The sequence below is a fragment of the Dryobates pubescens genome, chromosome 24 (assembly GCF_014839835.1).
Source record: "Dryobates pubescens isolate bDryPub1 chromosome 24, bDryPub1.pri, whole genome shotgun sequence".
NCBI lineage: Eukaryota > Metazoa > Chordata > Aves > Piciformes > Picidae > Dryobates > Dryobates pubescens.
This window is the reverse complement of record NC_071635.1, coordinates 16,820,413-16,846,279: the sequence shown is the minus strand read 5'-3', so window position 1 is coordinate 16,846,279 and position 25,867 is coordinate 16,820,413. Positions and strand designations below refer to the sequence as shown.

General features: G+C 61.0%; 1 protein-coding gene across 2 annotated transcripts in view; it reads left to right on the top strand.

Moving 5' to 3' along the window:
- The first annotated feature begins 1,600 nt into the window (after window positions 1-1,600).
- The window catches only part of ABCG2 (ATP binding cassette subfamily G member 2 (Junior blood group)), a 35,008-nt gene continuing 10,741 nt past the window's right edge, over window positions 1,601-25,867 (top strand). The window contains exons 1-9 of one of the 2 annotated variants that reach the window (XM_054172646.1): window positions 1,601-1,788; window positions 4,739-4,798; window positions 6,344-6,458; window positions 7,539-7,691; window positions 14,492-14,649; window positions 16,226-16,377; window positions 18,631-18,735; window positions 19,250-19,497; window positions 24,460-24,542. In XM_054172646.1, coding sequence (XP_054028621.1) covers window positions 1,601-1,788; window positions 4,739-4,798; window positions 6,344-6,458; window positions 7,539-7,691; window positions 14,492-14,649; window positions 16,226-16,377; window positions 18,631-18,735; window positions 19,250-19,497; window positions 24,460-24,542 — 1,262 coding nt within the window. Of the gene's footprint in view, window positions 1,789-4,738; window positions 4,799-6,343; window positions 6,459-7,538; window positions 7,692-14,491; window positions 14,650-16,225; window positions 16,378-18,630; window positions 18,736-19,246; window positions 19,498-24,459; window positions 24,543-25,867 lie in introns of both variants that reach the window. The other variant, XM_054172645.1, reaches the window with a different exon arrangement.

The window sequence follows — 25,867 nt, the reverse complement described above, 5'->3', positions numbered from 1 at the left end:
TCAGGAATTCACAGCTGAGCTGTTACAGAGCCACAGAATGGTTTGGGTTGGAAGAGGACTCCAGGAGCATCCAGTTGGAGCCCACAGGTGTCAAGCTGCCTGTCTTGGGTGGACATCTTCACCAGGGGCACCTCAGAGCTGCTGCCAGGACCTGAAGGGATCCTGCAGGAAGGCTGCAGAGGAACTGCTCCTGAGGGGGTCTGAGCCAGGCCAAAGAGGAAGGGTTTGGAGCTGAGGCAGAGCAGGGTGAGAGTGGAGCTGAGGCAGAAGTTGTTCAGCAGGAGGGAGCTGAGCCTCTGGCACAGGCTGCCCAGGGAGGCTGTGGCTGCCTCCTGCCTGGAGGATCTCAAGGCCAGGCTGGATGAGGCCCTGAGCAGCCTGGGGCTGGTGGGAGGTGTCCCTGCCCATGGCAGGGGGCTGGAGCAGATGAGCTCTGAGGTCCATCCTGAGCCATTCTGGGTTGAGTGCTGAATGCTGGACCCAAGAACCACATCAGGACACAGGCAAAATGTGTGTGGGGGGACACAGCCCTGCCCTGCCCCCTCCTGCTCCTCCTAAAGCCTCCAGGCTCTCCACAGCCCTCTTCCCCTTCTCCCCCTGCACACATCTAGCAAGCCCCACAGCCCTCTTGCTCACCCTGCAGCCCTTGCTGCTCTGCTGCACCTCTGCTGCCTCCTGGCTGACCTCCTGCAAGGCTCTTGCTGAGGACACCAAGCTGGGAGGCTTGGCTGAGGCCCCTGAAGGCTCAGCAGAGCCCTGGGCAGGTGAGAGCTGGGCAGGGAGGAGGCTGCTGAGGCTCAGGCAGCAGCAGAGCAGAGTCCTGCAGCTGCAGCAGCACAGCTTGGGAGGAGATCTGCTGCAGAGCAGCCCCAGGGAGGAGCAGCTGGCAGTGCTGCTGGGCAGCAAGCTCTGCATGGGGCAGCAAGGTGCCCTGGGGGCCAAGAGGCCAAGGGGGTCCTGGGGGGCATCCAGCAGGGCCAGGGAGGTTCTGCTCCCCCTCTGCTCTGCCCTGCTGAGACCTCCCCTGCAAGATTGCCTCCAGCCCTGGGCTGCCCAGCTCAGGAGGGACAGGGAGCTGCTGCAGAGAGGCCAAGGCAGGCTGCAAGGCTGCTGAAGGGACTGCAGCACTGCCTGGGGAGGAGAGGCTGAGAGCCCTGGGGGTGCTGAGTGTGGAGAGCAGAAGGCTGAGAGGGAGCTGAGCAATGGCTCTCAGGAGCTGAGGGCTGGGGGGCAGGAAGGGAGGCACAGGGACAGCCTCTGCTCACTGTGCCCTGGCACAGGCCAAGGGGCAAGGGATGGAAAGTGCAGCCCAGGAGCTTCCAGCTCAGCATCAGGAGCAACTTCTTGGCTGGGAGGCTGCCAGAGGCCTGGAGCAGGCTGCCCAGAGAGGTTGTGGAGTCTCCTTCTGTGGAGCCTCTGCAGCCCTGGCTGGCTGTGTTCTGTGTGCCCTGGGCTGGATCCTCTGCTCCTGCTCTGCCAGGGGCTGCCACTGGAAGCTCTCCAGGGCTCCCTTCCAGCCCCCAGCAACCTGGCAGCCTGTAGGATCTTTCCTCTCCACACCTCATGAAATCTTGCTGATTTCTTTGCTTGTAGAAGGAAGATGCCAGGAGAGCAGCCTGAGGTCTGCATTCAGCTGGCAGAGCCCAGCACCAACGGTGTGCCCAGCCCTGGGCAGCGCCCTGGGGGCAGTGTGCTGACCTTCCACAACATCTGCTACCGAGTGAAGGTGAAGACTGGGCTGCTGTGCTGCAGGAAAACAGCCACCAAAGAGGTCCTGAGGGATGTCAAGTAGGTATCTCAGTGCCCCTGCAGGGGTTGGCTGCCCCCTGCCCAGCCCAGGGCAGGGGGCACCGGGCACAGGGCACAGGAGGTGGTCAGCGCTCAGCTGAGTGCTTTGTGCTGGCTGCCAGCTGGGACAGAGCTTTCTGCTAGGCCTGCAGCAGGCTTCAGTCATGGAAAGGGAGAAGCAGCTTGGTTGGAGAAGACCTTTAAGGGCACCCAGCCCAACCATCCTCTGCCTCTGCCCAGGCTGGGGCTGAGCCATGGCCTCAGCACCACAGCTCTGCAACCCCTCCAGGGATGGGCATCCAACCCCCTCCCTGGGCAGCCTGGGCCAGGCTTGCAGAACCCTTGCAGGGAAGAAGTTTCTTCTCCTCTCCAACCTGAGCCTCCCCTGGGGCAGCCTGAGGCCATTGCCTCTCCTCCTGGCCCTTGTTCCTGGGGAGCAGAGCCCAACCCCCCCTGGCTGCAGCCTCCTCTCAGGGAGCTGCAGAGAGCAAGGAGGTCTCCCTCAGCCTCCTCTGCTCCACACTCCCCACCCCCAGCTCCCTCAGCTGCTCCTCCCCAGCCCTCTTCCCCAGACCCTTCCCCACCTTTCTTGCCCTTCCCTAGCCCTGCTCCAGCTCCTCAAGCTCCTTCTGGCAGCCAGGAGCCCAAAGCTGAGCCCAGCCCTCAAGCTGTGGCCTCCCCAGTGCTGAGCCCAGGGGCACAATCCCTGCCCTGCTCCTGCTGCCCACACCACTGCTGCTCCAGCCCAGGCTGCTGCTGCCCTCCTTGCCCCCCTGCCCACCCCCTGCCTCCTCTCCAGCTGCTGCCACCCAGCACCCCCAGGGCTTGCTCTGCTGGGCACTTTCCAGCCCCTCTGCCCCCAGCCTGCAGCCTTCCTGGGGTGGCTGTGCCCCAGCTTCAGGCCCAGCCCTTGGCCTTCTTGAGCCTCCTGCAGCTGAGCTCAGCCCTGGCTCCCCCCGGGCACCCCCCTGAGGTGCCAAGGCTTTGGGCAGCTGTGAGTCTGGATGGTGACACCAGGGAGATCCTTCCTAATTGCTTTGTAAGAGCCTGACCCTGTGACAGGAATTAGCCTCTGCAGGGGCTCCTAATCCCCCCCAGGTTAAGGGCCCTGACTCCTTTCTCACAATCCTTCCTCTCCCCTCCCCCATCCTCCTCAGGGGGGATGAAGGGAGAGGCTCCAGAGGAGGCCAGCAAGATGCTGAGGGGCTTGGAGCAGCTCTGCCCTGGGGCCAGGCTGAGGGAGCTGGGGGTGTTGAGCCTGCAGAAGAGAAGGCTGCAGGCAGAGCCCAGAGCAGCTGCCAGTCCCTGCAGGGGCTGCAAGCAGGCTGCAGAGGGACTGCTGCCAAAGGGCTGCAGGGACAGCCCCAGGGGCAATGGGTTGAGATGAGAGCAGAGCAGCTGGAGCTTGGATGTGAGGAACAAGTTGTGCCCCAGGAGGCTGCTGGAAGCCTGCAAGAGGTTGCCCAGGGAGGTGGTTGTGGCCCCATGGCTGGAGAGCTTGCAGGGGAGGCTGGAGAGGGCTCTGGGCAAGCTGCTGCAGGGGAGGATGTCCCTGCTGAGGGCAGGGGCTTGGCCTGCAGGGGCTCTGCAGCTCCCTTCCAGCACAGAGCTCTCGGTGACTGTGCAGGGACCATCACTCTCACTGCTAGGAGCACAGCACCTTTAGAAGCCAGGTGGTTGAAGGAGGTTTGTACTTCCCTCCTGGAGCTCCATGGGGCTGAGAAGTGTGCTTGCAAGGTTTCCCACACTGTGTTTAAGGGTCTGTGCTGCCTCCAGTGCATGAACTCCTCCTGCCTCAGGCATGGGAATGAAGGTGGGATTTGATCACAGCAGAGCAGAAGGGAGCTGAGCAGAACTGAGCAGAACTGAGCAGAACTGAGCAGAAGAGAGCAGTGCAGAACAGAAGAGAGCAGAGCAGAACAGAATGAGCAGAAGAGAGCAGAGCAGAACTGAGCAGAATGAGCAGAGCAGAATAGAGCAGAACAGAGCAGAATGAGCAGAGCAGCAGAGAGCAGAGCAGAATGAGCAGAGCAGAAGAGAGCAGAGCAGAATAGAGCAGAGCAGAATAGAGCAGAGCAGAAGAGAGCAGAGCAGCAGAGAGCAGAGCAGCAGAGAGCAGAGCAGAAGAGGGCAGAGCAGAGCAGAATGAGCAGAGCAGAAGAGAGCAGAGCAGAGCAGAAGAGAGCAGAGCAGAATGAGCAGAGCAGAAGAGAGCAGAGCAGCAGAGAGCAGAGCAGAAGAGAGCAGAGCAGAATGAGCAGAGCAGAAGAGAGCAGAGCAGCAGAGAGCAGAGCAGAAGAGGGCAGAGCAGAGCAGAATGAGCAGAGCAGCAGAGAGCAGAGCAGAGCAGCAGAGAGCAGAGCAGAAGAGAGCAGAGCAGAATGAGCAGAGCAGAAGAGAGCACAGAAGCAGAGAGCAGAGCAGAAGAGAGCAGAGCAGAATGAGCAGAGCAGAAGAGCAGAGCAGCAGAGAGCAGAGCAGAAGAGGGCAGAGCAGAGCAGAATGAGCAGAGCAGCAGAGAGCAGAGCAGAGCAGCAGAGCAGAGCAGCAGAGAGCAGAGCAGAGAAGCAGAGAGCAGAGCAGCAGAGAGCAGAGCAGAGCAGCAGAGAGCAGAGCAGAAGAGAGCAGAGCAGAAGAGAGCAGAGCAGAGCAGAAGAGAGCAGAGCAGAAGAGAGCAGAGCAGAAGAGAGCAGAGCAGAGCAGAATGAGCAGAGCAGAAGAGAGCAGAGCAGAGCAGAATGAGCAGAGCAGAAGAGAGCAGAGCAGAGCAGAATGAGCAGAGCAGCAGAGAGCAGAGCAAAAGAGAGCAGAGCAGCAGAGAGCAGAGCAGAGCAGAATGAGCAGAGCAGAAGAGAGCAGAGCAGAGCAGAATGAGCAGAGAAGCACAGAGCAGAGAAGAGCCGAGCAGAGGGGGGATACCTTACCTTGCAAAGCCTCTTTTCTCTTGCAGTGGCATCATGAGGCCAGGACTGAATGCAATCTTGGGACCCACTGGCAGTGGCAAATCCTCGTAAGTGCCTCCCCTGCCCTCCCCCCAGAACTACCCCCTGAGGGCTGCCTGGAGCTTCTCTTCTCCAGGCTGCACAGCCCCAGCTCTCCCAGCCTGGCCCCACAGGGGAGGTTCTGCAGCCTCTGAGCATCTCTGTGGCCTCCTCTGGAGCCTCTCCAGCAGCTCCAGGTCCTTGTGCTGGGGGCCCCAGAGCTGGCTGCAGTGCTGCAGGTGGGGGCTGAGCAGAGCAGAGCAGAGGGGCAGAATCTGAACCCAGCACTCAAGCTGTGGCCTCCCCAGTGCTGAGCCCAGGGGCACAATCCCAGCCCTTGCCTCAAGTCCCTCCCCAGCTCTCCTGCAGCCCTCTTCCTAAGAACATCTCTGTGACCACCAGCCCATGTCCTGTGGTGCCACATCGGACACTGGCAGAGTGCCCAGACAGGAGGTGGAGTCCCCATCCCTGGAGCTGTTCCAGGACCCTGTGGCCATGGCACTTGGGGCCAGGGTGTGGTGGCCACGGTGGGGTTGGGTTGCTGGACTCTGATCATCTTGGTGGCCTCCTCTGGACCCTGTCCAGCAGTTCCACATCCCTCTGGCAAGGATAGGTCTTTACAGATGGTTCTGTGTCAAACTCCTATTTGTGGGTGGATGGACACTGTGAGAGCCACTGTAGGAGTCCAGGCCAAAAGCAGCTCAGCCCTTGGGAGCTGCTGGGGATATCCTAATGAGCAAATGTTTTGCCACCAACTGCTCTTCTGCCTCTTCATCCCCTGAGCTGGGTTTGTGGCTCAGAGGCCTCCTCTGATGAGCAACCAACTTCCCTGGAGTAAGAAGAGCTCTACCATAACAATTATTCCCTCTCCTCTCCTCTCCTCTCCTCTCCTCTCCTCTCCTCTCCTCTCCTCTCCTCTCCTCTCCGAACCTCTCCTCTCCTCTCCGAACCTCTCCTCTCCGAACCTCTCCTCTCCTCTCCTCTCCTCTCCTCTCCTCTCCTCTCCGAACCGAACCTCTCCTCTCCTCTCCTCTCCTCTCCTCTCCTCTCCTCTCCTCTCCTCTCCTCTCCTCTCCTCTCCGAACCGAACCGAACCTCTCCTCTCCTCTCCTCTCCTCTCCGAACCTCTCCTCTCCGAACCGAACCTCTCCTCTCCTCTCCTCTCCTCTCCTCTCCTCTCCTCTCCTCTCCGAACCTCTCCTCTCCGAACCTCTCCTCTCCTCTCCTCTCCTCTCCTCTCCTCTCCTCTCCTCTCCTCTCCTCTCCTCTCCTCTCCTCTCCTCTCCTCTCCTCTCCTCTCCTCTCCTCTCCTCTCCGAACCTCTCCTCTCCGAACCTCTCCTCTCCTCTCCGAACCTCTCCTCTCCTCTCCGAACCTCTCCTCTCCGAACCTCTCCTCTCCTCTCCGAACCTCTCCTCTCCGAACCTCTCCTCTCCTCTCCGAACCTCTCCTCTCCGAACCTCTCCTCTCCTCTCCGAACCTCTCCTCTCCGAACCTCTCCTCTCCTCTCTGAACCTCTCCTCTCTGAACCTCTCCTCGCCTCCCCTCGCCTCCCCTCCCCTCCCCTCCCCTAGGCTGCTGGACATTCTAGCTGCCAGGAAGGATCCCCATGGGCTCTCTGGGGACATCCTGATCAATGGAGCTCCTCAGCCTGCCAACTTTAAATGCACCTCTGGATATGTGGTACAGGTAAAAGGCTCCTCGGTCACCCTGGGAGTTTGCTGTCCCCTGAGGTGCTGCACTGCTGCAGCTACCTTGCCCTGAGCCTTGACCCAAGCCTCCAGGCTGCTGCAGGAGCAGCTCCTCAGCCATCTGCTCTCAGGGGGAAGCAGAACACTGCTTTGCCTTTGAGGCTCTCAGTGCTCCACAGGGCAAGAGGCTTTGGATCCCTCCTTGTGCTCCAGCCAGGGCAGCAGCTGGAGGCTACCAACACTCAAAGAGTGTTTGCCAAGGAAGTCACAGAGCCCAGGATGTGAGGGGCTGGAAAGGACCTCTGGAGATCATCCAGTCCCAGCCCCCTGCCAGAGCAGGAGCACAGAATCCAGGGCAGGAAACCACAGCTTGTAGCTCCACTTCCCAGGGACAATGCACTGAGAGATCCTTTGTCCTGCCAGGATGGGCTGGGGAGAAAGACACAGAGCTGTCAGGGCTGGAAGGGACCTCCAGGCTGAACTACTTCCAAGCCCCTGCCCTGGGCAGGGACACCTCACACCACAGCAGGTTGCTCACAGCCACCTCCAGCCTGGCTGCAAACACCTCCAGCCAGGAGGCTTCCACCACCTCCCTGGGCAGCCTGGGCCAGGCTCTCACCACCCTCCTGGCCAACAACTTCTTCCTCACAGCCAATCTCCAGCTCCCCACTTCTACTTCTGCTCCAGCCCCCCCAGTGCTATCCCTTCCTCACCCCCTCCAAAGTCCCTCCCCAGCTCTCTTGCAGCCCGCTGCAGACCCTGCAAGGCCACCAGAAGGTCTCCTGGGAGCCTTCTCCTCTGCAGCCTGCACAACCCCAACTCTCTCAGGCTGTGCTCAGCTCCAGCCCTCTGCTCCTCCTCCTGGCCTTTCTCTGGACACCTTCCAGCACCTCCAGATCCAGCACCTCCAGGCTAGGCTGGATGTGGCTCTGAGCAACCTGCTCCTGTGGGAGGTGTCCCTGCCCATGGCAGGGGGGTTGGAACCGGCTGAGCCTTGAGGTCCCTTCCAGCCCTGACAGTTCTGTGAGTCTGAGAAAGTGCTGAGCAGCCCCAAGGATGTGGTTTGCTCTGCCTGCAGGATGATGTGGTGATGGGAACCCTGACTGTGAGAGAAAACCTCAAGTTCTCGGCAGCCCTGCGCTTGCCCAAGTCTGTGAGGGAGAAGGAGAAGAATGAAAGAGTTAATCAGATCATCAGGGAGCTGGGCCTGAGCAAGGTTGCAGATTCCAAGGTAAGCCATCCCCCTCTCTGCTCCGCTCCGTGCTGCTCCGCTCCGTGCTGCTCTCCTCTGTGCGGCTCCTCTGTTCTGCTCTGCTCTGTGCTGCTCTGCTCTGTTCTCTTGTGTTCTGCTCCGCTCCGTGCTGCTCTCCTCTGTGCGGCTCCTCTGTTCTGCTCTGCTCTGTGCTGCTCTGCTCTGTTCTCTTGTGTGCTGCTCCGCTCCGTGCTGCTCTCCTCTGTGCGGCTCCTCTCTGTTCTGCTCTGCGCTGCTCTGCTCTGTACTGCTCTGCTCTGTTCTGCTCTGTTCTGCTCTGTTCTGCTCCGCTCTGTTGTGCTCCGCTCTGTTCTCTTCTGTGCTGCTCCACTCTGTTCTGCTGCACTCTGTTCTGCTGCACTCTGTTCTGCTCTGTTCTCTTCTGCTCTGTTCTCTTCAATTCTGCTCCTCTCCGTGCTGCTCCTCTGCTGCTCCACTCTGTTCTTCTCTGCCCTGTTCCGCTGCACTCTGTTCTGCTCTGCTCTGTTCTGCTGCACTCTGTTCTGCTCTGCTCTGCTCTGTCCTGCTCCACTCTGTTCTGCTCTGCTCTGTTCTCTTCGATTCTGCTCCTCTCCGTGCTGCTCCGCTCTGTTCTTCTCTGCCCGGTTCCGCTGCGCTCTGTTCCACTGCGCTCTGCTCCGCTCCGTTCCGCTCTGCTCCCCTCCGCTCTACTCTGTTCTGCTCTTCTCCCCTCCGCTCTACTCTGTTCTGCTCTGCTCCCCTCCGCTCTGCTCTGCTCTGCTCCCCTCCGCTCTGCTCCCCTCCGCTCTGCTCCCCTCCGCTCTGCTCCGCTCCGTTCTGCTCCGCTCTGTTCTCTTCAATTCTGCTCCTCTCTGTGCTGCTCCTCTGCTGCTCCGCTCTGTTCTTCTCTGCCCTGTTCTGCTGCACTCTGTTCCGCTGCACTCTGTTCCGCTGCGCTCTGTTCCGCTCCGCTCTGCTCCGCTCTGCTCCGTTCTGCTCTGTTCTGCTCTGCTCCCCTCCGCTCTGCTCCGCTCTGCTCTGTTCTGCTCTGTTCTGCTCTGCTCCTCTCCTTTCTGCTCCACTCCGTTCTGCTCTGCTCTGTTCTCTTCAATTCTGCTCCTCTCTGTGCTGCTCCTCTGCTGCTCCACTCTGTTCTTCTCTGCCCTGTTCCGCTGCACTCTGTTCCGTTGCACTCTGTTCTGCTGCGCTCTGTTCCACTCCGCTCTGCTCTACTCTGTTCTGCTCTGCTCCCCTCCGCTCTGCTCCCCTCCGCTCTGCTCCGTTCTGCTCTGCTCTGTTCTCTTCGATTCTGCTCCTCTCTGTGCTGCTCCTCTGCTGTTCCGCTCTGTTCTTCTCTGCCCTGTTCCGCTGCACTCTGTTCTGCTGCGCTCTGTTCTGCTGCGCTCTGCTCTGCTCTGTTCTCTTCTGCTCTGTTCTCTTCTGCTCTGCTCTGCTCCGCTCTGCTCTGCTCCGCTCTGTTCTCTTCTGCTCTGCTCTGCTCCGCTCTCCTCCGCTCTGCTCCGCTCTGCTCCGCTCTGTTCTCTTCTGCTCTGCTCTGCTCCTTTCTGCTCCGCTCTGCTCCACTCTGCTCTGCTCCGCTCTGCTCCGCTCTGTTCTCTTCTGCTCTGCTCTGCTCTGCTCTGCTCCTTTCTGCTCCGCTCTGCTCCGCTCTGTTCTGCTCCGCTCTGCTCCGCTCTGTTCTCTTCTGCTCTGCTCTGCTCCTTTCTGCTCTGCTCCGCTCTGCTCCGCTCTGCTCCGCTCTGTTCTCTTCTGCTCTGCTCTGCTCTGCTCCTTTCTGCTCCGCTCTGCTCCGCTCTGCTCTGCTCCGCTCTGCTCCGCTCTGTTCTCTTCTGCTCTGCTCTGCTCTGCTCTGCTCCTTTCTGCTCCGCTCTGCTCCGCTCTGCTCTGCTCCGCTCTGCTCCGCTCTGTTCTCTTCTGCTCTGCTCTGCTCTGCTCTGCTCCTTTGTGCTCCGCTCTGCTCCGCTCTGCTCTGCTCCGCTCTGCTCCGCTCTGTTCTCTTCTGCTCTGCTCTGCTCTGCTCTGCTCCTTTCTGCTCCGCTCTGCTCCGCTCTGCTCTGCTCCGCTCTGCTCCGCTCTGTTCTCTTCTGTTCTGCTCCGCTCCGTTCTGCTCCGCTCCGTTCTGCTCTGCTCTGTTCTCTTCGATTCTGCTCCTCTCTGTGCTGCTCCTCTGCTGTTCCGCTCTGTTCTTCTCTGCCCTGTTCCGCTGCACTCTGTTCTGCTGCGCTCTGTTCTGCTGCGCTCTGCTCTGCTCTGTTCTCTTCTGCTCTGTTCTCTTCTGCTCTGTTCTCTTCTGTTCTGCTCTGCTCCGCTCTGCTCTGCTCTGCTCTGCTCTGCTCCGCTCTGTTCTCTTCTGCTCTGCTCTGCTCCGCTCTCCTCCGCTCTGCTCCGCTCTGCTCCGCTCTGTTCTCTTCTGCTCTGCTCTGCTCCTTTCTGCTCCGCTCTGCTCCGCTCTGTTCTCTTCTGCTCTGCTCTGCTCTGCTCTGCTCTGCTCCTTTCTGCTCCGCTCTGCTCCGCTCTGTTCTGCTCCGCTCTGCTCCGCTCTGTTCTCTTCTGCTCTGCTCTGCTCCTTTCTGCTCTGCTCCGCTCTGCTCCGCTCTGCTCCGCTCTGTTCTCTTCTGCTCTGTTCTCTTCTGCTCTGTTCTCTTCTGTTCTGCTCTGCTCCGCTCTGCTCCGCTCTGTTCTCTTCTGTTCTGCTCCGCTCCGTTCTGCTCCGCTCCGTTCTGCTCTGCTCTGTTCTCTTCGATTCTGCTCCTCTCTGTGCTGCTCCTCTGCTGTTCCGCTCTGTTCTTCTCTGCCCTGTTCCGCTGCACTCTGTTCTGCTGCGCTCTGTTCTGCTGCGCTCTGCTCTGCTCTGTTCTCTTCTGCTCTGTTCTCTTCTGCTCTGTTCTCTTCTGTTCTGCTCTGCTCCGCTCTGCTCTGCTCTGCTCTGCTCTGCTCCGCTCTGTTCTCTTCTGCTCTGCTCTGCTCCGCTCTCCTCCGCTCTGCTCCGCTCTGCTCCGCTCTGTTCTCTTCTGCTCTGCTCTGCTCCTTTCTGCTCCGCTCTGCTCCGCTCTGTTCTCTTCTGCTCTGCTCTGCTCTGCTCTGCTCTGCTCCTTTCTGCTCCGCTCTGCTCCGCTCTGTTCTGCTCCGCTCTGCTCCGCTCTGTTCTCTTCTGCTCTGCTCTGCTCCTTTCTGCTCTGCTCCGCTCTGCTCCGCTCTGCTCCGCTCTGTTCTCTTCTGCTCTGCTCTGCTCCTTTCTGCTCTGCTCCGCTCTGCTCTGCTCCGCTCTGCTCCGCTTTGTTCTCTTCTGCTCTGCTCTGCTCTGCTCCTTTCTGCTCCGCTCTGCTCCGCTCTGCTCTGCTCCGCTCTGCTCCACTCTGTTCTCTTCTGCTCTGCTCTGCTCTGCTCTGCTCCTTTCTGCTCCTTTCTGCTCCGCTCTGCTCCGCTCTGCTCTGCTCCGCTCTGCTCCGCTCTGTTCTCTTCTGTTCTGCTCCGCTCCGTTCTGCTCCGCTCCGTTCTGCTCTGCTCTGCTCTCTTCGATTCTGCTCCTCTCTGTGCTGCTCCTCTGCTGTTCCGCTCTGTTCTTCTCTGCCCTGTTCCGCTGCGCTCTGTTCTGCTGCGCTCTGCTCTGCTCTGTTCTCTTCTGCTCTGCTCTGCTCTGCTCTGCTCTGTTCTGCTCCTTTCTGCTCTGCTCTGCTCCGTTCTGCTCCGCTCTGCTCTGCTCCGCTCTGTTCTCTTCTGCTCTGCTCTGCTCCTTTCTGCTCCGCTCTGCTCCGCTCTGTTCTCTTCTGTTCTGCTCCGCTCTGTTCTCTTCTGCTCCGCTCTGTTCTCTTCTGTTCTGCTCCGCTCCGTTCTGCTCCGCTCCGTTCTGTTCTCTTCTGTTCTGCTCGGCTCTGTTCTGCTCCGCTCTGTTCTCTTCTGTTCTGTTCTGCTCTGCTCTGTTCTGCTCCACTCTGTTATGCTCCCCTCGGTTGTCTCCTCTTCTGCTCCGCTCTGCTCCGCTCTGTTCTCTTCTGTTATGCTCCAGTCTGTGTTGCTCTGCTCTGTTCTGTTCTGCTCTGCTCCGTTCTGCTCCGCTCCGTTCTGCTCCACTCTGTTCTCTTCTGCTCCGCTCTGTTCTGCTCCGCTCTGTTCTCTTCTGTTCTGCTCCGCTCTGTTCTGCTCCTCTCTGTTCTGCTCCGCTCTGTTCTCTTCTGTTCTGCTCCTCTCTGTTCTGCTCCGCTCTGTTCTCTTCTGTTCTGCTCCGCTCTGTTCTGCTCCGCTCTGTTCTGCTCTGCTCTGTTCTCTTCTGTTCTGCTCCTCTCTGTTCTGCTCCGCTCTGTTCTCTTCTGTTCTGCTCCGCTCTGTTCTGCTCCTCTCTGTTCTGCTCCGCTCTGTTCTCTTCTGTTCTGCTCCTCTCTGTTCTGCTCTGCTCTGTTCTCTTCTGTTCTGCTCCTCTCTGTTCTGCTCTGCTCTGTTCTCTTCTGTTCTGCTCCGCTCTGTTCTGCTCTGCTCTGTTCTCTTCTGTTCTGCTCCTCTCTGTTCTGCTCTGCTCTGTTCTCTTCTGTTCTGCTCCACTCTGTTCTGCTCTGCTCTGTTCTCTTCTGTTCTGCTCCTCTCTGTTCTGCTCTGCTCTGTTCTCTTCTGTTCTGCTCCGCTCTGTTCTGCTCTGCTCTGTTCTCTTCTGTTCTGCTCCTCTCTGTTCTGCTCTGCTCTGTTCTCTTCTGTTCTGCTCCTCTCTGTTCTGCTCCACTCTGTTCTCTTCTGTTCTGCTCCTCTCTGTTCTGCTCCACTCTGTTCTCTTCTGTTCTGCTCCGCTCCGTTCTGCTCCGCTCTGTTCTCTTCTGTTCTGCTCCGCTCCGTTCTGCTCCGCTCTGTTCTGCTCTGTTCTCTTCTGTTCTGCTCCGCTCTGTTCTGCTCTGCTCTGTTCTCTTCTGTTCTGCTCCTCTCTGTTCTGCTCTGCTCTGTTCTCTTCTGTTCTGCTCCTCTCTGTTCTGCTCCACTCTGTTCTCTTCTGTTCTGCTCCTCTCTGTTCTGCTCCACTCTGTTCTCTTCTGTTCTGCTCCGCTCTGTTCTGCTCCGCTCTGTTCTCTTCTGTTCTGCTCCGCTCCGTTCTGCTCTGCTCTGTGCTGCTCCGCTCTGTTCTGCTCTGCTCTGTTCTCTTCTGTTCTGCTCCACTCTGTTCTGCTGCACTCTGTGCTGCTCCGCTCTGTGCTGCTCCACTCTGTGCTGCTCCACTCTGTTCTCTTGTGTTCTGCTGCACTCTGTTCTGCTCCGCTCTGTGCTGCTCCGCTCTGTTCTCTTCTGTTCTGCTCCGCTCTGTGCTGCTCCGCTCTGTGCTGCTCTGCTCTGTTCTCTTGTGTTCTGCTCCACTCCATTCTGCTCTGCTCTGTGCTACTCCGCTCTGTTCTGCTCCACTCCATTAACTTCTGTGCTGCTCTGCTTTGTTCCGTTCTGCTCTGTTCTCTTCTGTGCTGCTCCACTCTGTTCCACTCCGCTCTGCTCTGTTCTGCTCCACTCTGCTGCTCTGCTCCGCTCTGTTCTGCTCCGCTCCGTTCTGCTCCACTCCGTTCTGCTCTGCTCTGTTCTGCTCCACTCTGTGCTGCTCTGGTCTGTTCTCTTCTACTCTGCTCTGTTCTCTTCTACTCTGCTCCTCTCCGTGCTGCTCCGCTCTCTGCTACTCCGCTCTGTTCTTCTCTGCCCTGTTCTGCTGCACTCTGTGCTGCTCCGCTCTGTGCTGCTCTGCTCTGTTCTGGTCTGCTCTGTTCTCTTGTGTTCTGCTCTGCTCCATTCTGCTCTGCTCTGTGCTACTCCGCTCTGCTCTGCTCCGGTCTCTTCTGTTCTGTGCCACTCTGCTCTGCTCTGTTCTGCTCTGCTCTGTTCTCTTGTGTTCTGCTCCGCTCTGTGCTGCTCCACTCTGCTCTGCTCTGTTCTCTTCTGTTCTGCTCCGCTCTGTTCTGCTCTGTTCAGGAAGGGTCTGGAGCTGCTGGAGAGGCTCCAGAGGAAGCCACAGAGATAACCAGAGGATGAAAAACCTCCCCTGTGGGGACAGGCTGGGAGAGTTGGGGCTGTTCAGCCTGGTGCTAGTGGAGAGCAGCTGAAGAGGAGGCAGCAGTGTGCCCAGGGGGCCAAGAAGGCCAAGGGCAGCCTGGCCTGGGTCAGGCAGAGTGTGGCCAGCAGGAGCAGGGAAGTCCTTGTGCCCTGTGCTCAGCACTGCTGAGGCCACAGCTTCAGTCCTGTGTCCAGCTCTGGGCTCCTGAGGGTAGGAAAGAGGCTGAGCTGCTGGAAGGTGTCCAGAGAAGGGCAACAAAGCTGGGGAGGGGTCTGGGGCACAGCCCTGTGAGGAGAGGCTGAGGGAGCTGGGGTTGCTTAGCCTGCAGAAGAGGAGGCTCAGGGGAGACCTTCTTGCTCTCTGCAACTCCCTGCAGGGAGGTTGGAGCCAGCTGGGGGTTGGTCTCTTCTGCCAGGCCCCCAGCAGCAGAACAAGAGGACACAGTCTGCAGCTGTGCCAGGGAAGGTTGAGGCTGGGGGGGAGGAGAAAGTTCTTCCCAGCAAGAGGAATTGGCCACTGGGATGAGCTGCCCAGGGAGGTGGTGGAGTCCCCATCCCTGGAGGGGTTCAGGGAAGGCTTGGATGTGGCACTTGGAGCCAGGGTTTAGCTGTCAGGAGGGGTTGGGGATGAGGTCCCAGGTTGGACTTAATGAGCTCTGAGGTCTTTTCCTGCCTGGCTGATTCTATGTCTCTTTGCTTCTATGTCCCTGCTGGGTGCAGGGGGTTGGAGTGGGGGAGCTTTGGAGCCCCCTCCCAGCCCAGCCCCCTCTGTGCTTGCTTTGTGGCAGGTTGGTACCCAGTTCACTCGTGGGGTGTCTGGAGGGGAGAGGAAAAGGACCAACATTGGGATGGAGCTGATCACAGACCCTGCCATCCTCTTCCTGGATGAGCCAACCACTGGGCTGGATGCCAGCACTGCCAATGCTGTCCTGCTGCTGCTCAAGAGGTGATGGCTCTGGAAAGAGCTCCCTGGCTCCACCACTCAGCTCTGTTGCACTTCACTTCTGTTTGGCTCCAGTCCCAGCTGGGCTGAACCAGCAGGGGAAGCAGGCAGGAAGCTGCCCCCCAGCCAGCCAAGGCTGCAAGGGGGACAGAAGCCAGCACTGGGCACTGGCAGCCCAGGAGGCCAAGGGCAGCCTGGGCTGCACCCAAAGCAGGGTGGCCAGAGCTGGAGAGAGGGATCCTGCCCCTCTGCTCTGCCCTGGGGAGACCTCACCTGCAGGGCTGGGGCCAGAGCTGGAGAGAGGGATCCTGCCCCTCTGCTCTGCCCTGGGGAGACCTCACCTGCAGGGCTGGGGCAAGCTCTGGAGCCCTCAACACAGGAGGGAGCTGGAGCTGAGGGAGAGGCTCCAGAGGAGGCCAGCAAGATGCTGAGGGGGTTGGAGCAGCTCTGCCCTGGGGCCAGGCTGAGGGAGCTGGGGGTGTTGAGCCTGCAGAAGAGAAGGCTGCAGGCAGAGCCCAGAGCAGCTGCCAGTCCCTGCAGGGGCTGCAAGCAGGCTGCAGAGGGACTGCTGCCAAAGGGCTGCAGGGACAGCCCCAGGGGCAATGGGTTGAGATGAGAGCAGAGCAGCTGGAGCTTGGATGTGAGGAACAAGTTGTGCCCCAGGAGGCTGCTGGAAGCCTGCAAGAGGTTGCCCAGGGAGGTGGTTGTGGCCCCATGGCTGGAGAGCTTGCAGGGGAGGCTGGAGAGGGCTCTGGGCAAGCTGCTGCAGTGGAGGATGTCCCTGCTGAGGGCAGGGGCTTGGCCTGCAGGAGCTCTGGAGCTCCCTTCCAGCCCAGAGCACTCTGGGACTCTCCTGGAGCTGTGTGAATGGTCTCTCAGCAAAGCAGCTGAGTGCCCTGCAGGCTCTCTGCATGCTGGGGCTGCAATGTCTCTACCCCATAGATAGTTTCCTTTATTTTCATGTCTCCCTGGGCCTGAGAAATGCTTCAAACATTTGGGCAGTGTGGGGAGTCCAGATCTGGGCTGCCCAAGACCACCCCTGGAGCATTGTGTCCAGTTCTGAGCCCTGGGGGTGGTTAGCCTGGAGAGGAGAAGGCTGAGAGGGAGCTGAGCAATGCCTCTCAAGAGCTGAGGGCTGGGGGGCAAGCAGCAGGGGCCAGGCTCTGCTCAGTGGTGCCCTGGGACAGGCCAAGGGGCAGTGGGCACAGACTGGGAGCCAGGAGGTTCCACCTCAGCAGGAGGAGAAACTGCTTTGGGGTGAGGCTGCTGGAGCCTGCAGCAGGCTGCCAGAGAGGTTGTGGAGCCTCCTGCTCTGGAGAGCTTCCAACCCCCCTGGGTGTGCTCTGGGTGCCCTGCCCTGGGTGCCCTGCCCTGGCAGGGGGGGTTGGACTGGAAGCTCTCCAGAGGTCTCCTTCCAACCCCTCCATGCTGTGATTCTTCTTTCTTTCCCCTTTGCCCTCTCCTGGCTGCAGCCCAGCTCCAGCCAGACCTAACCAGGGCTGCACTGAGCTTGCCAGCTCTCTCAGGCAGGTGCTGGGCAGCCCTGCCAGGCCAACAGCTGTGTTGTTGTTCCCCCCAGGATGGCACAGCAGGGCAGGACCATCATCTTCTCCATCCACCAGCCTCGCTACTCCATCTTCAAGCTCTTTGACAACCTGACCCTGCTGGCTGCAGGCAGGCTCCTGTTCCATGGCCCAGCTCAGCAGGCCCTCAGCTACTTCCAGGACATTGGTGAGCACCACACAGCCCTGGGGCAGGCTGCCCAGAGGGGTTGTGGAGCCTCCTCCTTCCCTGGAGCCTTCCCAGCCCTGGCTGGATGTGTTCCTGTGTGCCCTGGGCTGGATCCTCTGCTCCTGCTCTGGCAGGGAGCTTGGGCTGGAAGCTCTCCAGAGCTCTCTTCCAACCCAAACACCCTCTGAGCTCTGATCCTGTAATCACAGAGCTCCCTTCCAGCCTCTAACACCCTCTGAGCTCTGATCCTGTGATCCCCAGAGGTCCCTCCCAGCCCCTAACACCCTCTGAGCTCTGATCCTGTGCTCTCCAGAGGTCCCTCCCAGCCCCTAAAACCCTCTGAGCTCTGATCCTGTAATCACAGAGCTCCCTTTCAGCCTCTAACACCCTCTGAGCTCTGATCCTGTAATCACAGAGCTCCCTTCCAGCCTCTAACACCCTCTGAGCTCTGATCCTGTGATCCCCAGAGGTCCCTCCCAGCCCCTAACACCCTCTGAGCTCTGATCCTGTGCTCTCCAGAGGTCCCTCCCAGCCCCTAACACCCTCTGAGCTCTGATCCTGTGCCTTCCAGAGGTCCCTCCCAGCCCCTAACACTCTCTGAGCTCTGATCCTGTGCTCTCCAGAGGTCCTTTCCAACCCCTAGCATCCTCTGCCCCTCTGGTCACTCACAGCAGGGCCAACTGCAGCTACCTCTGAAGTTTGCACTGGTTTGAACCCAATGCCAGCAGACCTGGATCAGAACTGGGCCCTGTGTGAGAGCAAGCTCAGGGTTGCAGCAGGCTGGAGATGTTCCTCTGGGTGTCTCAAGAGCTGGGTCAAGGCTGAGGGGCAGAGGGGCTGGAAAGTGGGCAGCAGAGCAAGCCCTGGGGGTGCTGGGTGGCAGCAGCTGGAGAGGAGGCAGGGGGTGGGCAGGGGGGCAAGGAGGGCAGCAGCAGCCTGGGCTGGAGCAGCAGTGGTGTGGGCAGCAGGAGCAGGGCAGGGATTGTGCCCCTGGGCTCAGCACTGGGGAGGCCACAGCTTGAGGGCTGGGCTCAGCTTTGGGCTCCTGGCTGCCAGAAGGAGCTTGAGGAGCTGGAGCAGGGCCAGGGAAGGGCAAGAGAGGTGGGGAAGGGTCTGGAGAAGAGGGCTGGGGAGGAGCAGCTGAGGGAGCTGGGGGTGGGGAGTGTGGAGCAGAGGAGGCTGAGGGAGACCTCCTTGCTCTCTGCAGCTCCCTGAGAGGAGGCTGCAGCCAGGGGGGGTTGGGCTCTGCTCCCCAGTCTCAGGGGAGAGAACCAGAGGCAATGTCCTGAACTTGTGCCAGGGGAGGGTCAGGTTTGACAAGAGGAAGAATTTCTCTGCTGCCAGAGTGGTCAGGGCCTGGCAGAGGCTGCCCAGGGAGGTGGTGGAGTCCTCATGTCTGGAGGTGTTCCAGAACTGTGTAGCCATGGCACCTGGGGCAAGGGTTTGGTGGCCACGGTGAAGCTGGATTTGAGGTGCTGGAAGGTGTCCAGAGCAGGGCCAGGAGGAGGAGCAGAGGGCTGGAGCTGCTCTGAGCACAGCCTGAGAGAGTTGGGGTTGTGCAGGCTGCAGAGGAGAAGGCTCCCAGGAGACCTTCTGGTGGCCTCCCAGGAGCTGCAGGGGGCTGCAAGAGAGCTGGGGAGGGACTTTGGAGGGGGTGAGAGAGGGACAGGAGTGGGGGGGCTGGAGCAGAACCAGAAGTGGGGAGCTGGAGATTGGCTGTGAGGAAGAAGTTGTTGGCCAGGAGGGTGGTGAGAGCCTGGCCCAGGCTGCCCAGGGAGGTGGTGGAAGCCTCCTGGCTGGAGGTGTTTGCAGCCAGGCTGGAGGTGGCTGTGAGCAACCTGCTGTGGTGTGAGGTGTCCCTGCCCAGGGCAGGGGGCTGGGGCTGCCTGAGCCTTGGGGTCCCTTCCAGCCCTGCCAGCTCTGTGATCCTAGGCTCTCTCCTTGCCTTTGACCTGTGTGTGTTTGGGTGTTGGGGCTGACCCCTAACCAGCTGCTGCTGGCTGCACCTTAAGTAGGCAAAGGCCAGGCTGGGGCTGCCCAGGAAGGACTCTTTGCCAGCTCTCCTCTCCCCTTGCCCTTGCTGGGAGCTGTGGCCAGCAGCTGCCTCCCCTCTGGTGGGCCAGCAGGGAGCTCTCCAAGCCTGCAGTGCTTGTGGTGGGCACAGCAGGGGCATGGCTGTGCCCCTGGCAGCCAGGCACAACCTCCTGCCACTGCCCCCAGCACCTCTGAGGGGTTGTGCTGCTGTCCCTGCAGGCTACCAGTGTGAGGAACACAACAACCCTGCTGACTTCTTCCTGGATGTCATCAATGGAGACTCCACAGCAGTGACCACGGCCAAGGGCCATGGAGCTGAGCCAGGTATGGGGCCCAGAGCTGAGTGCCATCAGCAGCCTCATCCTCTGCCAACAGCTGCCCAGGCCTGGGCTCCCCACTCCAAGAGGGAGAGGGAAACACAGGAGAGAGTCCAAGGGAGGCTGTGGGGGTGGTGAAGGGCCTGGAGCATGTCTGGGGAGGAAGGGCTGAGAGCCCTGGGGCTCCTCCTCCTGGCCCTGCTCTGGACCCCTTCCAGCCCCTCCAGAGCCTTCCTGGCACAGAGGCTGCAGAGCTGGCCCCAGAGCTGCAGCTGTGGGCTCAGCAGAGTGGAGCAGAGGGGCAGAATCCCCTCCCTGGCCCTGCTGGCCACACTTCTCTTGCTGCAGCCCAGGCTCTGCTTGGCTCTCTGGGCTGCAAGTGCTCCCTGCTGGCTCCTGCTGAGCTTCTCCTCCATTCCTGGATCCTTTCAGTGCTTCCTAGGTCCTCCCCAATCCATTGTCTGTTCCATTCCCCCTGGTCCCTCTCCTCACAGCCCATTCCTCTCCCCTCTTCCCAGCAGAGAGCACGGAAGCCCAGGCTGAGCAGGGCAGCAGCTTGGCCCAGAAGCTGGCAGAGCAATTCTGCAGCTCTGCCTACTACCAAGAGACCAAAGCAGCCCTGGAGAAGATTCCCTTGGGCAGGCAGAAGCAGCCCAGGGCAGTGTTCAGACACATCACCTACACCAACTCCTTCCTTCACCAGCTGCAGTGGGTGTCCCGCCGCACCTTCAAGAACCTGCTGGGCAACCCCCAGGCTTCCATAGCTCAGGTGAGCCAGGAGCCAGCCCTCTGGCCTGCTGCTGCCACTCACTCCCCTCCTGGCTTGGATAAATCAGCCTGGGGCTCTGAGCCTCACCCCTGGAGGTGCTGGAGGCCAGGCTGGAGGTGGCTGTGAGCAACCTGCTGTGGTGTGAGGTGTCCCTGCCCATGGCAGGGGGCTGGGGCTGGCTGAGCCTGGAGCTCCCTTCCAGCCCTGGCAGTTCTGTGTCTTTCTCCCCAGCCCATCCTGGCAGGGGGTGGGCAGGGGGGCAAGGAGAGCAGCAGCAGCCTGGGCTGGAGCAGCAGTGGTGTGGGCAGCAGGAGCAGCCTCCTCTGCTCCACACTCCCCACCCCCAGCTCCCTCAGCTGCTCCTCCCCAGCCCTCTTCCCCAGACCCTTCCCCACCTTTCCTGCCCTTCCCTGGCCCTGCTCCAGCTCCTCAAGCTCCTTCTGGCAGCCAGGAGCCCAAAGCTGAGCCCAGCCCTCAAGCTGTGGCCTCCCCAGTGCTGAGCCCAGGGGCACAATCCCTGCCCTGCTCCTGCTGCCCACACCACTGCTGCTCCAGCCCAGGCTGCTGCTGCCCTCCTTGCCCCCCTGCCCACCCCCTGCCTCCTCTCCAGCTGCTGCCACCCAGCACCCCCAGGGCTTGCTCTGCTGCCCACTTTCCAGCCCCTCTGCCCCCAGCCTGCAGCCTTCCTGGGGTGGCTGTGCCCCAGGCTCAGGCCCCAGCCCTTGGCCTTCTTGAGCCTCCTGCAGCTGAGCTCAGCCCTGGCTCCCCCCGGGCACCCCCCTGAGGTGCCAAGGCTTTGGGCAGCTGTGAGTCTGGATGGTGACACCAGGGAGATCCTCCCTAATTGCTTTGTAAGAGCCTGACCCTGTGACAGGAATTAGCCTCTGCAGGGGCTCCTAATCCCCCCCAGGTTAAGGGCCCTGACTCCTTTCTCACAATCCTTCCTCTCCCCTCCCCCATCCTCCTCAGGGGGATTTCAGCAGCATTCCCGCAGGGCTCCTTAAGCCTTTTCCTCCTGACTCTGCTGCCGATCGCTCTGGCTGTGAGCCCTGCCCGGCGCTGCCAGGGGCTCAGGAGCTGCTTGAGCCCTGCCCTGGGCTCCCTGGGGCGGGCTGCGAGCCGCAGGCTGCCAGGGACCCAGGGCTCGGCGCTGCCCAGGCTCAGGCGCGGCTGCCCCTGGCCGCTGCCAGCCCTGCCTGCTGCTCTCCCTCTGCCTGAGCCTGGTGTCGCTTGCCCTGAGCATTGATAGGCTCTGATGGGCTCACATCAGCCCCTTCAGCTCTCCCCCCGAGCCCTGCTGCTGCCTCCTGGGATGCTTAATGGTGCTGCAGGCTGGGAGCGCAGAGTCCCCAGCAGCTGGGAAGGGACAAGGGGCAAGGGATGGAAACTGCAGCACAGGAGGCTCCAACCTCAACTTCCTCACTGGCAGAGCCCCACCACGGCCTGGGGAGGAGAGGCTGAGAGCCCTGGGGGTGCTGAGTGTGGAGAGCAGAAGGCTGAGAGGGAGCTGAGCAATGGCTCTCAGGAGCTGAGGGCTGGGGGGCAGGAAGGGAGGCACAGGGACAGCCTCTGCTCACTGTGCCCTGGCACAGGCCAAGGGGCAAGGGATGGAAAGTGCAGCCCAGGAGCTTCCAGCTCAGCATCAGGAGCAACTTCTTGGCTGGGAGGCTGCCAGAGGCCTGGAGCAGGCTGCCCAGAGAGGTTGTGGAGTCTCCTTCTGTGGAGCCTCTGCAGCCCTGGCTGGCTGTGTTCTGTGTGCCCTGGGCTGGATCCTCTGCTCCTGCTCTGGACTGGAAGCTCTCCACAGCTCCCTTCCAGCCCCTAACACCCTGGCAGCTCTGATCCTGTGACCCCTAGAGGTCCCTTCCAACCCCTAACATCCTCTGCTGCAGCCTCTCCAGGTCCCAGTGCAGCTGCACTGAGCTGGCTCAGCACCCTGGCAGGATGAGGCTCAAGCTGTCCCCTGCAGGGGACTCCACTGCTGCCCTTGGGAGATGATTCCAGCCTCTGGCTGTGCTCAGGGGGAAACCTTTTCCTCTGGAGCCCCCTGGGAATGTCCCCAGCAGTGCCTTGTCCCCAGCCCCCCTTGGCTTTGCCAGGAGGCTCCTTGTCCAAAGGCAGTCTCCATCCTGCTGGCAGCCTCCCTGGATGTGCTGCTCCATGGGGAGGAGGTCTCCCCTCAGCCTGCTCTGCTCCAGGCTGCCCAAGCCCAGCTCTCTCTCAGCCTCTCCTCCCAGGTCCCTGAGCATTCTCCTGGCCCTTCCCAGGACTGCAAACCTTTAGCCTGCTCCTAGGAGCTTGCCCATGCCAAACCAAACCACTCTCCTGTGGACAAGCAGTGTGGTGGAGCATGGGAAGGAGCAGTCAGGGCAGGCTGCTGGGGGTGAGTGGTTGCCAAGCTCAAAGGAGCATGGAGGTGGCTCCAGAGAGAGCCCTGCAGGAGCAGTGCACTGCTCAGCCCCAGGGCTGAAGGCAGCCTTGGCACTGACAGCAGCTGAGGAGTCTCTGGCTGCCCCCAGGAGGTGGAGAGAGCATCAGCAGGGAGAGAGGAGCCTTGCTGCAGCACATCCCCAGCCAAGAGACCCAGGAATGGCTGCAGCTGGGCTGGAGGGAGGGGAAAGGAGCTTGGCTGAGGTGCAGGTGATGCTGGGGGGCCTCTGGGGGCCAAGGAGGCCAAGGGCAGCCTGGGCTGCAGCAGAAGGGCTGTGGGGAGGAGGTCAGAGAGGTTCTGCTGCCCCTCTGCTCTGCCCTGCTGAGGCCACAGCTGCAATCTTGGCTCCAGCTCTGGGCCCCTCAGCTCCAGCAGGAGCTCAGGGAGCTGCTGCAGAGAGCCCAGCCCAGAGGCACAGAGCTGCTGCAGCCAGGGGAACATCTTCCTCCCCAGCAGAGCCTGAGGGAGCTGAGGGCTCTGCAGCTTGCAGAGGAGGAGCCTGAGGGGGAGCTCAGTGCTGGGGAGGAAGCTGTGCAGGGGCAGTGCCCAGGGGCTGGAGCCAGGCTCTGCTGGGGGCTGCCCAGTGCCAGCCCCAGGGGCAGTGGTGGAAGCTGAGCCAGAGGCAGTGCCATGGGCACAGGAGGAGAATTCTTTCCCTGGGAGGGTGCCAGAGGCCTGGAGCAGGCTGCCCAGGGGGTTGTGGAGCCTCCTGCTCTGGAGATGTTCCAACCCCCCCTGGCTGTGTTCTGGGTGCCCTGGTGCCCTGCTCTGGCAGGGCTTGGATGAGCTCTGCAGCTCCCTCCCAGCCCCTGGCACTCTGATGGTTTCTGTGTTACTGCCTCTCTCTAAGCCCTGCTGCTGTCCTCCTCCCATCCCTGCTGCTGCCACCCTGCTGCAACTCCTTTGGCATGGGAGAGCCTCTCAGGATGTGGCCTGGCATGAGGCCAGGGCAAAGCTGTGACCCTGCTGCAGGGCTGCAGCCCCTGTCCCGGTGCCAGCAGGGCAGGCAGAGAGGCAGCAGCAGCTGAAGCTCCTTTCCAGCCCCCCCCAGTGCCTTGCTGTGGGAAGCAGCAGTGGCACAAGACTCAGAGCAGTGCTGTGCTGCAGGCTGGAGCCTGGAAAGGCTTCCACTCAGCCAGCAGGGATTCAGGCAGGGCAGGTCCTGCCTCTCCAACCTGATCTCCTCCCATGCCCAGGGCACTGCCTGGTGGCTGTGGGGCAGGCTGTGGATGTGGTCTGCCTGGACTGCAGCAAGGCCTTTGCCACCATCCTCCCCAGCAAGCTCCTGGCCAAGCTGTCAGCCCCTGGCTGGGACAGCAGCTCTGAGCTGGGTGAGGAACTGGCTGGAGGCTGAGCCCAGAGAGTGGTGGTGAATGGTGCCACAGCCAGCTGGCAGCCAGGCACCAGTGCTGTGCCCCAGGGAGCAGGGCTGGGCCCCAGCCTGATCAATATCTTCATTGATGATCTGGAGGAGGGGATGGAGTCCATCAGCAGGGAATGTGCAGCTGACAGCAAGCTGGGGGCAGGAGCTGAGCTGTCAGAGGGCAGCAGAGCTCTGCAGAGGGACCTGGCCAGGCTGGGCAGAGGGGCAGAGGCCAAGGGCAGGAGATTGAACACAGCCAAGTGCCAGGGGCTGCACTTTGGCCACAGCAACCCCAGGCAGTGCCACAGGCTGGGGGCAGAGGGGCTGAGAGCAGCCAGGCAGAGAGGGACCTGGGGGTGCTGGGGGAGAGCAGCTGAAGAGGAGGCAGCAGTGTGCCCAGGGGGCCAAGAAGGCCAAGGGCAGCCTGGCCTGGGTCAGGCAGAGTGTGGCCAGCAGGAGCAGGGAAGTCCTTGTGCCCTGTGCTCAGCACTGCTGAGGCCACAGCTTGAGTCCTGTGTCCAGCTCTGGGCTCCTGAGGGTAGGAAAGAGGTTGAGCTGCTGGAAGGTGTCCAGAGAAGGGCAACAAAGCTGGGGAGGGGTCTGGGGCACAGGGCTGGGGAGGGGTCTGGGGCACAGCCCTGTGAGGAGAGGCTGAGGGAGCTGGGGTTGCTTAGCCTGCAGAAGAGGAGGCTCAGGGGAGACCTTCTTGCTCTCTGCAACTCCCTGCAGGGAGGTTGGAGCCAGCTGGGGGTTGGTCTCTTCTGCCAGGCCCCCAGCAGCAGAACAAGAGGACACAGTCTCAAGCTGTGCCAGGAGAGGTTGAGGCTGGAGGGGAGGAGAAAGTTCTACACAGAGAGAGTGATTGCCCACTGGGATGTGCTGCCCAGGGAGGTGGTGGAGTCCCCAGCCCTGGAGGTGTTCAGGAGGAGACTTAATAGGGTGCTTGGAGCCATGGTTGAGTTGCTCAGATGGTGCTGGGGGAGAGGTTGGACTGGATGATCTTGAAGGTCTCTTCCAACCTGGTCTATTCTATTCTATTCCATTCCATTCCATTCCATTCCATTCCATTCCATTCCATTCCCTCAGTGCCTGCAGAGCTGCAGCAGTGCTGGGGGCACTGAGAGCATCAGAGGAATGCTTCTCCTCTCCTTCCCTCTGCCACTCTCAGGTGTGTGTCACAGCTGTCCTGGGGCTCATCGTTGGTGCCATCTTCTTTGGGCTCAAGGAGGACTCCACTGGACTCCAGAACAGGTCAGGCAGCTGGGGAGGGGAAGACCCAAGGCTGTGGCAAAGCTCCCCCCTTGCTGTGCTAACAGGAGGAGAATCCTTTCCCTGGGAGGGTGCCAGAGGCCTGGAGCAGGCTGCCCAGGGGGGTTGTGGAGCCTCCTGCTCTGGAGATGTTCCAGCCCCCCCTGGCTGTGTTCTGGGTGCCCTGCCCTGGGTGCCCTGCTCTGGCAGGGCTTGGGTTGGATGAGCTCTGCAGCTCCCTCCCAGCCCCTGGCACTCTGGGATGCTGTGACTGGCAGGGGCTGCCCAGGGAGGTGGTGGAGTCCCCAGCCCCGGAGGTGCTGCTGCAAGCTGTGGCCATGGCACCTGGGGCCATGCAGCTCTTTGGGCAGCAGCTTGGGCTGGATGCTCTCTGAGAGCTTTCCCAACCTTCCTAATTCTTTAATGCCACTTCAGGTTCATAGTCCCAAGCCCACTCAGAGCTGCAGCAAGGCTTTGCCCACGCAGTGTGAGCCCTTAGGTGATGTTCTGCCAAGCTGCAGGCAGCCTGCTGGGGCCTCTGGGGGCCAAACCACACTGACAGCCCTTAGGGCCAGGGGCAATGGTTTGAGATGAGAGCAGAGCAGCTGGAGCTTGGATGTGAGGAACAAGTTGTGCCCCAGGAGGCTGCTGGAAGCCTGCAAGAGGTTGCCCAGGGAGGTGGTTGTGGCCCCATGGCTGGAGAGCTTGCAGGGGAGGCTGGAGAGGGCTCTGGGCAAGCTGCTGCAGGGGAGGATGTCCCTGCTGAGGGCAGGGGCTTGGCCTGCAGGGGCTCTGCAGCTCCCTTCCAGCCCAAACCACCCTCACACCACAGCAGGTTGCTCACAGCCACCTCCAGCCTGGCTGCAAACACCTCCAGCCAGGAGGCTTCCACCACCTCCCTGGGCAGCCTGGGCCAGGCTCTCACCACCCTCCTGGCCAACAACTTCTTCCTCACAGCCAATCTCCAGCTCCCCACTGCTACTTCTGCTCCAGCCCCCCCAGTCCTGTCCCTCCCTCACCCCCCAGAGCAGAGGGGCAGGATCCTCTCCCTCCACCTCTGGCAATGGGCACTGGCAGCCCAGAAGGCTCAGCTCAGCTGCCCTTGGCCTTCTGGGCTGCCAGTGCCCATTGCTGGCTTTCTGTCCCAGGCCTGATTCCTGCCCCCCTCAGAGGTGTCCCAGACCCCTATCCCTCCCTCACCCCCTCCAAAGTCCCTCCCCAGCTCTCTTGCAGCCCCCTGCAGCTCCTGGGAGGCCACCAGAAGGTCTCCTGGGAGCCTTCTCCTCTGCAGCCTGCACAACCCCAACTCTCTCAGGCTGTGCTCAGAG